Raw genomic sequence first — 12,150 nt, 5'->3', positions numbered from 1 at the left:
TTAGGTACTCCAGCAGGAATAGGGAAGCAACAACAGGGGCTTCCAAGTCCTGAATCATTGGAGGACGTGATTCAGCAAGAACGAGCGTTTGAGGCGCAAATGGGTAAAATTACAAGGGTTAAAGAAGATGAATTAGAGAAGGTTTTTCTTGGGGAGCAAGCGGAGTCGCAGCCTATATACATTAATAAGCAACTGGAGGCGAGTTTTAGAGATGATTTGATCAAGTGACTGACCGAGTTTAAGGATGTTTTCGCATGGGAATATACGGATATGCAGGGATTGGATCCTAAGTTTTATCAGCATACGATCAATCTGAAACCGAATACGGTGCCAGTGAAGCAGCACTCATACAGGATGAATCCGAATGTGGCAAAGCAAGTTAAGATGGAAATTGATCGCTTGTTGGAAGTGGGTTTTATTACCCCTATTGATAATCCGGAGTGGATTTCTCCAATTGTGGTAGTACCAAAGAAAAATAAGCAAATCCGAATTTGTGTGGATTACCAGAAATTGAATGCAGCTACTATTCCATATCTTTTTCCTCTTCCGTTTTTGGATTCCATTTTGGATGATGTAGCAAGACACGAGATGTATACTTTTTTGGATGGATTTAGTGGATATAATCAAATCCGAATGGCATTACGAGATCAGCCAAAAATAGCTTTTATTACTGCATGGGGTGTGTTTGCCTGCACAGTGATGTGGTTTGGATTGCAAAATGCACCTTCCACTTTTCAAAGGGATATGTTTCAAATTTTTGGTCCTTATTTGACGGATTTTATGAGAATTTTTCTGGATGATCTCAGTGTTTTTGGAGCGAAATTGGAGCATTTGAAGCAATTACGGTTATGCTTTATGAAATGCAGAGAGGTGAAATTCAGTTTGAATCCTTTAAAGTGTGCATTTGCGGTTCGCAGTGGCAGGCTACTGGGGCATATCATTTCTGAAGATGGTATTTCTGTGGATCCGGATAAAATTGCCGCAATTATGGAAGCACCTGCACCTCGGAACCAAAAATAGTGCTAGATTTTCCTGGGACAAGCTCGTTGGCATGGGAGGCATTTGCGGTTTGTCGTGCATTTAGCAATTCCGATCACTCAGGCAGCTCATGCTATAGATTTTGAATGGACACAAGAATGTGACTTGGCTTTTCGGAGATTAAAACTTCAGCTATCCAGAGCTCCGATTATGCTTGCACCGAATTGGGGTCAAGATTTTCATGTGTTTGTGGATGCTTCAAATCATGCTATTGGCAGTGTGTTGATGTAGGAACCAAGTCAAGGATGATTCCGACCTGTCTATTATGCCAGTAGACGATTATCATCCGCAGAAAGAAATTATTCCGTAACCGAAAGGGAATGTTTAGGGATGATTTATTCAGTAAAGAAATTCCGGCACTATCTGTTGGGCCGACGTTTTTTCTTCCATGTAGACCATTCAACTCTTTTATACCTAGTAAGGCAACATAATTTGACGGGAAGATTGGCCAGATGGGTGCTTTTGCTGCAGGAATTTGACTTTGAGGTCATACATCGGCCAGGGGCCCAGCATGCGGTGGTTGACTACCTATCTAGGTTAGATTTCGGAGAGCCGCCGACGGGTGTAGCTGATGAATTTCCGGATGCGTGTCTATTTCTAACAGGAGTAGTTGCAAAGGATATCACGGTCCCGCAACAGGCAAGGGTCATTCCTAGCATTCCATGGACATGGTATGAGGAGATGTTTCATTTTCTCGACAGCGGCAAAATGCCTTCTTTCTTGTCCAGCCAGCAGAGGAAATGTATGGCTATTAGAAGCAGGAATTTTGAGATTATTATGGGAAAGCTCTATTATCGTACAGTGGCAAAGGTGTTACTCAGATGTGTGCTACCACAGGAGCAGGAAGCAGTATTAGAGGAAGTCCATACTGGTATTGCGGGAGGTCACTTTGCAGCATTAATCATAGCTCAAAAGGTTCTCCAATCTGGATTATGGTGGCCCACATTGTTTCAGGATGCGAGAAATTATGTGCAACAGTGTGATGTGTGTCAGCGGTTGGGGCAACCTACCAAACAGTTCAGAATGCCTTTTCAGCCAGTTCTGCCTTTGGAGCCTTTTCAAAAGTGGGGTTTGGATTTTGTTGGTCCTTTTAAACCAGTGGCAGCTTACACAGGAAATAAGTATATCTTGACAGCCACAGATTACGCTACCAAATGGGTGGAGGCATGGCCTTTGAGAGATAACACTGCAGTTTCTGTGGCGGGATGCTTATATAAGGATATCTTTTCTAGATACGGCTGCCCTATTGAGTTGGTTAGTGACAGGGGAAGTCATTTTTTGAATAAGGTGATGGAGAGAATGCTACGGTTTTATTTTGTATTACACAGGAAATATTCTCCATATTATCCTCAGGCAAATGGGCAAGCAAAATCAACCAATAAGCAATTAATTCGGATTTTAACAAAGTTGGTGAATATGCATCGAACAGATTGGGATGTGAAACTTCCTTCTGCCTTATGGGCCTATCGGACAACTTATAAAGTGGCAACAGGATTGACTCCTTTTAAGTTGGCATTTGGCATGGAGGCAATCACTCCGGTGGAGCATGTGATTCCGAGTATGCGGATGTTGATTGCGGATCGGCTTCTTCCGGAGGATTCTGTGATTTATCGATTGGATGTTTTGCAGGAATTGGACGAAGAGCGGCTGAATAGTTTTGCGGTGCTGCAGAATCTGCAGTCTAGGCGAAAAAAATGGCTAGATCGCCCAAAAGCACGACAATTTGTTCGGGGACAGCTGGTCTTGGTCTTCAATTCCCGCCTCAGGAAGATGTCGGGGAAGCTTAAATTATGGTGGTCAAGACCATTCTGGATTTTTCAAGCATGCGGGTCCATCTCTTTTTATTTGGCGGATTTGAGGGGGGAGGTTATTTCTGTACCGGTCAATGGTTTTAGACTGCACCATTATGTTTCACCTACCACGATTCAGTGCCCCTTTGCTGTGGTATAAGAGCTGGAAGCTGCCCTAATCATGATTGGGGATTCTTTTGCATGCAATCTTGGAAAGCGGGAAAGGATCTATGATGGTTGCGACACCGTGGATTGCTCTATTTTGGGAACTCATTGTGGAAAGGTTACTACTACATGCAAACGATTCTTATCGTGTTTCTCTCGTTTCGTGTGTTGCATGCTCTTAGTTCTCTACTCTCTGCTCCTTCATCTCATCGCCACCGTGACAGCTTCTCTCCTGCAATGTATTCCTTTCACTCCTGTACAGCAGCTAGCACTTCGACGTTAGACGCATGGTTGCAAGACTTGCGGCTGCATGTGTTCGCCAACCTGGATTGGAAAGGGATCCCAGTTCACCCGCAGGCAGCAGGTTTGATTGAGCAACTCGCTGCTGGTGATATGGTGGTGCTGAATAATCAGCAAATTCAGTTGACAGCAGAAAGTATTTCAAGGTGTTGCTGTTTGCCCAACGATGGCGTGGTGCGCGCCTCTCATGTGATCCCTGCTGCTGCAGATGTAGAACAATAATTTGGTTTGAAGGTAAAAGGGAGTATAAGCTGTCAGGGTTGTCAAATGTCGCAACCACGAATGCATATCGGTGGTTTCTCGAGGCGATTTGGCTACAGGCCAAAACTTATACCATTTCGACTCGAGCACGAAATGTTTTGAATTTGGACAACTTTGGGCCAGTAGCTTGGGCAGCGGTCGTCAGAGAACGCCTGCTGGCGGAGTGCCAAAGAGTGATGGCACAATTGGGGAGGAATACCCCAACCAATACAAAGGTTGGCCAACTGCTCACATTGATTTTTCCTTTAAGAGAAGTTTTTCCTCTCGCCCTGCGTCCTCTCTGCCACTTTGAAGATGATCGCTTGGTGGTCCAAGTCACTAATGCTCCTCTGTCGCAAACACAAAGCTTGGCAGTGCCGGCTGAGAGGGAAACACAGTAGCAGCATGTGGGCACTGGGGATTTTCTTGGTCCATCGACAGCAGTGGTATCCTCTAGAGCCCAAGAGATGGCCACTGCAGGTGCAGGATCAACAAGCCGCAAGCGCGGCAGGGAGGAACATCAATTTTCGACACCACCTCCGGCAACTGCATCTCTTCTTTTGGAGGATTCTGCGGTGGCTCGCTGGCGCCGCCGAATGCAGGAGGGAGTGGGCAGTGCTACTCCTGTGCGGATGAGCTCTCCGGTTGCGTATGTTCCCGTTCAACCGGAAACTTCTGGCATTACCAATGTGGCCTCGACGGGAGGCACTCTTTCGGCAGCGCTACCTTGGGAGGCTACGGCAGCGACCCCCGCTGACCAATTGCAGGCATGCGGCACTTTTTTGAGCAGACTTGCAGAGTCTATTCGTGCAGCCTGGCCAGCCCCCGCCACAGAGGGAAGAGTCAATGAGCTGGAAGCGCAGGTAGCGGCTTTGCAGACTCGCATTGACGAGTTATTCACTCAAAAATGAAGAGCTGACTGCAACAACTCGCCAGTAGGGCACAGAAATACAAATGTTACAAGGGGCTAATGCTGAGTTTGTGGCCTCTATTCAACAGGAGCTTCTTCAGTTGAGAACGCAGCATAGCCTAGCCTCCTACTTAGCCTCGCACCCTGGAGATGTAATGATTAATATGAATGATTTGGATGCGTTGGTAGTGGAGATGCAAGAAGATGTCCGAGTTTTTTTGGATAATCAATTACAAAGCTGGAGCACACGCTTGGCTGCTGAGATGCGAGCACAACCACCCACTCAGCAGGTTGTGGTGCAACACCTCGAGTCCTCTAACACTCACAGAGGTAACAGTGTTGTTCCCGAGGGTTTTGATGTTGCTGATTGGGCACAAGCTACAAAGGATTGTGGTGAAGCCCAGGCTCATGTATTTCGTTTGCAGAAAATGATTCGTCGATTTCGTAAGGAGCGGCGCAGGGTCTGTTTTTGGGTGGAGACCTCAGCTCATTCTTTTTCTCTCAGTCTACCACCTTGCCCTCCATTTTGGTCTTCTCTTAATAGATACCTTTCTCGCTATTATCCTTTACATACACCTCTTGCTCCTCTGCCACAGGTGCCTCAATCTGGTTCTTTGCCAACGCAGTTTATTCCTTGGGTTGCCTGGCCGGAACAAATTGAGATAGATCCACGTCTTCTGGATGAGGTTTATCGGGCACATACTGCAGATTTTAGAGGCTTTGGCTATATTGATATTTCCTCTTCACCAGAGCAGGGTGCAGAGCAACCACCGAAACCTTCCAACTGGAGGGACTAAGTGTGGGTTCGCGCAATCCACCGTGCATGCCAGATGTTACGGCATTATCCGCACATGCGGTCCTGCGGAGATATGGACACTACAGATTGGGAGTCATGTGGTATGCGACGGCTGTAGCGGAAGTTCTTCATGGGATATCATGGGATAGGAGTGTGTGCACCGTTCCCGATATACGCTGGAGCAACGGTTGTATATGGAGGGGCATACCTGTCTTTTGATGTAACTTAACCAATCTATATGATATTCATGGCATCTACTGTTGTAACTCTGAGTCTGGATTATACATGAATGAAGCAAGAGGTGTTCTATGCCTGTGTACTGTGTACTTCCTTCTCTTGTCATTCTATATGTTGATGTTCACATAATGTAGTTGTGGGTAATCATTCCCGTAATGCCTATTGCTCCTGTGTGGGCAATAGCCATTACATTAGCGACCTCGAACTTGTTTAGTTTTTTACCTTCCCAATTGTTTATGCGATCGATTATATTGCAATTTAATGTTTATTGTTGACAAATGGTTTAAAATTCTATTACCAATCAAATTGTCTACCTACAAATGCATATGCTTTTTAATTGTATATGAGAATGCAATCACTGTGCCAATGTTGTTTGATTTTGCAGTGACTTAAGAAGGCTAAGGACATTCATCTCAAATGCTCTTCCACCTCAACGAACGAGCTTCAACTCAATAAATTCCGAGGACGGAATCTACATCAGGAAGGGGGGCATGTTAACCCTCACACACATTCCTATCACCAACAACGGTCGCTGTATTATTTATTTGGTAGAGTCAGGTACCAAGCTTGTCGATCCAATAGGAAAAGGGCAAGAGTGATCGCTGATGAGAGGCGCACTCTAACTGGAACATTCAAGGGATTAGTTGGCTAAGCATGGGCGCCCAAGTGTGAATGGGGAGAGCTCATATAAAAGTCAACTAAACCTAAAATTCACACATTCTCTCATTTGTGCAATTGAAGAGTGCTCTTGCTCCATCTCCATCTCCATCTTCTTCTTCATCATATCCTTGTGTGTGTGTGTATGCAAGAGAGAGAGAGAGAGAGAGAGAGAGAGAGAGAGAGAGAGAGAGAGAGAGAGTGCGATTGAGCATTGTGGCGGCACGACGGCGGCGAGGCGGTTGAGCGCGGCGTAGCGGCGTCTCCCTGTTCTTCGTGGGGAGGAATCCTCCACGACAGCAAGCGTAGAGCGGTGAGTGACACACCATCGTCTTCTTTGAGTTTACTAGTTTAGGCTTGTTGTGTGCTTGGAGCCATTTGTGGCTCGCACACAGTGTATCGACAAGTTCCTTGCATTGACACGTGCGACATACGCGCACACTAAGCTGTTTCAAAGGCTTCAAATCTACTTGATCGTATCCTTCGAATTCTAAAGTTGGTGGTCCTTCTTTTGCTGACGTATCTGGGATTATGGTGTTTACTTCTAACCCCCATTTGTCTACCACATCAGGATTTTTGACCTGTACATACTGAGTTCCGTTCCTGTCCATGTACATTTTTCCCTCGGGGGGTTCACCGTTTAGTATCCCCCTATATAACATGCGTTCATGGGGTATTAAAAAAACCCCTCTTTTAACATGTTTGAATGAATAAAATGACCCCTTATTTTAGGATTTTTTTCCAAAATTAAATATTAAAACCCCTCATTTTAATGTATCTCTATTAATTTGCCTAAATTTTGTGCATTTTAAAACCCCTACTTTCGAACTCATGTTATACATTAACATGATTACATACTGCACCCCCCGAGATTTTTCCTTGTTTGTTTGTCCTAATCTATTCTTCGAACTCAATACCATGGTCATCAATGCGAATAGCATACTCTTCGTCAGGGTCCAAGTAAACCTGGGCTCCATGGCGGTTAGTCTTGTCAAAAGAGAGTATATGCTTATAGGGCATTGTCATTCCAATTTCCTAGTGAGTTGAGCAAGAAGACATTTGGGATGTTGAATCTGAAAAAGTGTCTTAGACTTCTTCAAGAATTGTGTGCAAGGAATTTCCTTGAGTCACGATGTCTTCGGTGGATACTCTACTAGAAGTTTCTCCAAGTATGCCCTGATGTCCTAGTACACGACCAGATCTAAGGTTCATATAGACTTATGAAGCCCTGGATAGAGTACTCACCTGGGATTGACTTGTCGTCAATTTCCACTTGATTTGATTGCAACTTTCTTTCAAGCCACTGATTCCTCGTCTGCAACATGATTCCTATACAAATTTGATCAAGTTAGCTATTCTTCTATAAAGACAATAGAGTTTTTGCTAACTCTTGTGATTGGTCTATGTGTATCACTTCAAATCGAGCTATGGGAGTCAAATTTGACTTTCAGATTCTCCTTTAGTACAAAATCAAAGGTTTAATCTGCAACCTGGAAACTAAGTGAACATGTACCAATTTTGATCCGATTGAACTCAAAATTGCCCGGTGGCTTTGTATGTCTAACACTGTATAAGTTCAAAAGTCAAAACTGATGTCTCTGGGTAGCAGTAGTAAATAATCGTGATTATTTATTTTTTCTAGTTTTTTGTACTTTTTGGATTGGTTTGGCAAGTATACAACTTCTTTAAAATCCCTAGACAAGTTTCAACAAGTTTGGACAAAATCTGATTAAGTCAACTGTTTTGTGTCTGCAGACTCTGATTTCAAGAATCTGACTTACGTCTCACTTTTGTGATCCCAATTTCACCAAAATTGATTTGTGAGGTCTACTTGATGTGCTTGACCTTGTGGTATACTTAAATGTGCAAATTTATCAAGTTTTGAAGGGGGAACTTCAAACTTTGAGCAAACCTTTCCGAGCAATCATAAAAACGAGCGAAATCAAGCCAGATACATATAGAACTTAAATCATATTAGGAAACATTTAGCATCAAATTACATAATATATTGCCCTAAAACACCTCAAGCGTTCCTCATGGAAACTTCAATCATCCATCCTTATATTAACTCCTTGATTATCCGAGGTTATGCTCCCTCCTCCATAGCACAAGTCATGGTCATAAATAGTCAAGTTATGGTAGATGCTTGGGCAAGTGTGATTGTGTGTGTGTGTGTGTGTACTCTATTGTTTGGGGAGGGGGGGGGGGGGGGGGGGCGTGTCTCAATACATAATATTATGGCAAGTGCTTGTAGGGAGAGAGGCTTGTTTTTGTTTTTTTAAATGTTGTCAAGAAATACCTAGTCTAGGGAAGTTATACAAGAAGTAGTTTTGGTGGAGTCTAAGTGGACATAGGAAAAGAAATTGTTTTCTATATACCCAATATAGAATGTTCTAATTGGGAGATGATGCAAAGTTTCACAATGTTGGTTACATTTTTTAGCTCTCTTGGGCTCTTTCTTATAACATTTAAACTTTTCATCTTCTACCCCTCCCTCCCTCCCTCCCTCCCTCTCTCTCTCTCTCTCTCTCTCAATGATGCTTTGATTAATTTAAAAATAAACTACCCTTATGTAAGGTGACTGCCACATCATTCCATCTACCAATACACGTAGTTGTCAACGGCCCAGCTTGAATAAATGGAAGAGCGTCACATTTAATGTGAATTCCACACGAAAGTTTGATAAAGGGCAAAAGTAAACGAAGAGACCCTCCACCAATAGCGATGCAAACACAATGTGTGCAATCAACAGGTTCAATGAGTTGGATGCCACAACATCCACAGTATTTCGATCGACAAATTCATAATCGTCAACATCTCTACCTTCTTGACCATAGGATAATCTACCATCTTTGGAGGAGACTCTTACAAGATCGTGACCCCAATATATGCAGCAACTTGAATCCACTCCTCTGGCTTCTTTTAACTTGTCTGTTGTCCTCATGCTAGAGCGTCTCCACTACCTTGTGGAGTTGTCCCACCCCTATTAGACGGTGCTCTATTTTGCAAAATCCAAAAAAATTGTTGAAATCCCAGTGCGCACTTGTCTGAGCAACCCTTAGGGTACCTCCCTCCAAAGGGTGGCTGGATTGTTGGCGACTACAACCAACAACTTTGACATGACAGTGTTGGCTAGGAAAGGCAAATATGAGGGTCCCTATGAGTGTTAGGAAAAAGTATGCCTCATCTTAGCCTTAAATCGATTGAAAACTCAAAACAACACACAATTGAAGGGAAGTGAAGAAGGAGAAAATCTACTTTAGAATTTTAAAAAATAGAGTTAAATTGTTAAAAATGCTGATTATTTAGAAAAAATTCCTCTTTCAATTCACCCAAAAGGGAATTTAATACGTTTGTGAAATTATTCTGAACATTGGGACTCCCTATTCATAGAAGCATGTTGGATGTTGGAGGCACACTAGCTGAGGTAAGAAGGTCAATCGTCATACTCATTTTCACCATATCTAAAGAAAAACCTTAAGAGCACGTCTGCAGGTTGTGGGAGACAGAGCATTATCTGCAAGGAGGAAAGAGAGACAAGTAGCATGTTGGGGACAACACAGAGTGCAAGGAGCCGAGGGGTGTATGAGCCGCCTACATAGCGGGAAAAATAACCTTGGACGAGCTACAACATATAAAGACAAGTGCAGCTAGTGTTCGCAAAGCTCTCCAAATGAGGCTATGCTAGCGCAAACTCTTTGTGAGAGCTTTTGGAGTTAGTTTTTAGGGCAAGCTGCAAAGAGGAGACCATTCTCAACGAAGGCTTCGTGGGCAAGGGCGGGGGAGATGATGAAGATCATGGGGGTACTGCAGCTGACATGAAAAATAAGATGGTGCCGAGCTGATTGCAAATGAACTGCATGGAAGAAGGGACTCGGCTAGAACAGAGAAAAAGTCTCTCTCTCTCTCTCTCTCTCTCTCTCTCTCTCTCTCTCTCTCTCTCTCTCTCTCTCTCTCTCTCTCTCTCTCTCTCTCTCTCTCTCTCTCTCTCTCTCTCTCTCTCTCTCTCTCTCTCTCTTTTAAATGCTGAAAATAAAACCACCTTTTAACCCTTCAAATGCCTTCGGACAGCAAAATTGAAACGAGGTGAATACTAAAAATCACTCGAGTTGTCAAGTGTCATCGGCAAGAAGCCAGCAAAGAGTACAAAGTTACAAACAAGAAGAGAATAGCATCCCCAGGTATAGCTACTCATTCTTCTACACGATACCTTCTACTTGACAGCTTGTGTTTTTCCATCAAAAGTTAATGTCTACAGACCAAGCTTGGTTCTGCACCAATGCCTCCTCTTAGCATTGTACATAATAGTGTCATTCGTCCGCATGCGGATCCAATGCGAAATCGGCCAGTTCTGTCTCTGCTAATTCTTTGCAAGCTTCTTTCTTGTGACAAGGCATCTTCGCCGCCTCAAAAGAGTCGATGTCTCTCTCTATAAAAATCTCAGAAAGAGTACGCGCCGGCGCGCGATCTTTCAGAGAGGTTATTTTTCTCCCATTCCCCTCAGCCGCAAGTGCGAACAAAACACCCATCAAGGTAAGAGAGAGAGAGAGAGAGAGAGAGAGAGAGAGAGAGAGAGAGAGAGAGAGAGAGAGAGAGAGAGAGAGAGAGAGAGAGAGAGAGAGAGAGAGAGAGAGAGAGAGAGAGAGAGAGAGAGAGAGAGAGAGAGAAGATCAGCTTGCAGCTTTTCCGTGGCCTTGGAAACTCCCTATTGAGCAGAGTATGGTCACCTTGTCGGATCTCATTCATTTTAAGTCCATAGGTGCATTAGCTGGGTTTGTCATTGCCCTTGTTTGCACATGGAAGTACAAGAAATCTATTGTTGGCACAAGAGGGTGGAGAAGTGCGAGGAAGCACAGAAGGGCGCAACCACTAGGCCTAGCTCATCAAGCGGTACATCGACATCTATTTCTCTTCAACAAACAACGAGGTGCTAAGAATGAGATTCCCGACGTAGAGCTTAGCTTTCTATAAATAAAAGAAACCTCTCTGAAATAGCATGCGCTGGCACGCACTCTTTCTGAGACTTTGAGAGAGAGAGAGAGAGAGAGAGAGAGAGAGAGAGAGAGAGAGAGAGAGAGAGAGAGTGATTTGCAGTGGCAGAGGCATCCATGGTACAGCGCCTCACGTACCACCGCCGTCACAGCTATGCGACCAAGTCCAACCAGACCACCGCACAACTTGTGTTTCAATATGCAAAGAAGCACGCACAGGGTCCCAAATGTGCAATCACTAGAAAGCGTATTTAGGGGATTCCACTTCTACAACCTACCGAATATCAAAACACTCGTTTGAGTAAAAGGAAGAAGACAGTCAATCGTGCATTCGGTGGTGCTTTGTCAGGAAATGCCGTCCGTGAGAGAATTATCCGGGCTTTTCTGGTCGAAGAGCAGAAGATTGTGAAGAAGGTTCTGAAGATCTAGAAGTCCAAGGAGAAGCAATCTGCGAAGGCCCATGAATTAGGTTTCGTGCCTAGTGTTGGCGCAGCTAAGGGTGCTGAAACTAGATTTTGAGAGGTTTTTGTAATTTTTGCTCTCTCCTTTTCCAAAGAAGTGTTCACAGCTGAGGTAATTTTAAAACTGTGAAAGAGGGCCCATGATCCATACCTGTGCAATAGAGAAGGGGTAATTTAATGTGTGTGTGTGTGTGTGTGTGTGTGTGTGTGTGTGTGTGTGTGTGTGAGAGAGAGAGAGAGAGAGAGAGAGAGAGAGAGAGAGAGAGAGAGAGAGAGAGAGAGAGAGAGAGAGAGAGAGAGAGAGAGAGAGAGAGAGAGAGAGACTTCATCTCAACTTGGCACCATCTTTACCTTTTAGTGCCCACGCGAGATAGAGGAGGAGGTGGGGGGGGGGGGGGGGGGGGGGGGGGGGGGGTGAAGATGGCATGAGACCAAGCCTAACTAGGTGAAGATAGGGCTTTTCGTGGCCATGTCAAATAAACTTTAGTAGCAGTGGTGATGGGTAGAAGGCAACAATAGCACTAATCAAGGGGAATGTATAGAGAGAGCGGTACCTTAGAGATCC

General features: G+C 44.3%; 1 protein-coding gene across 1 annotated transcript; it reads left to right on the top strand.

The window, feature by feature from the left end:
* The first annotated feature begins 11,241 nt into the window (after positions 1-11,241).
* Positions 11,242-11,553, top strand: LOC147441222 (large ribosomal subunit protein eL34-like). Its single transcript, XM_086483681.1, has 2 exons — positions 11,242-11,371; positions 11,474-11,553. Exons 1-2 carry the CDS (start codon positions 11,242-11,244, stop codon positions 11,551-11,553), a joined length of 210 nt encoding a protein of 69 aa, XP_086339807.1.
* Positions 11,554-12,150: the final 597 nt, after the last annotated feature.

Source organism: Adiantum capillus-veneris, chromosome 15 (assembly GCF_014529385.1).
Source record: "Adiantum capillus-veneris isolate H3 chromosome 15, ASM1452938v2, whole genome shotgun sequence".
In the NCBI taxonomy this organism is placed as follows: Eukaryota; Viridiplantae; Streptophyta; class Polypodiopsida; order Polypodiales; family Pteridaceae; genus Adiantum; species Adiantum capillus-veneris.
The sequence above is the reverse complement of the archived record's forward strand: the minus strand, read 5'-3'. Positions and strand labels throughout refer to the sequence as shown.

What these genes read in the sequence shown, in the direction of transcription:
- LOC147441222 (XM_086483681.1), top strand. Translation starts at nt 11,242, where the DNA reads ATGGTACAGCGCCTCACGTACCACCGCCGTCACAGCTATGCGACCAAG. An exon ending in ATGTGCAATCACTAGAAAGC is followed by an intron (nt 11,372 to 11,473) that starts GTATTTAGGGGA and finishes GTGCTTTGTCAG; the next exon opens with GAAATGCCGTCCGTGAGAGA.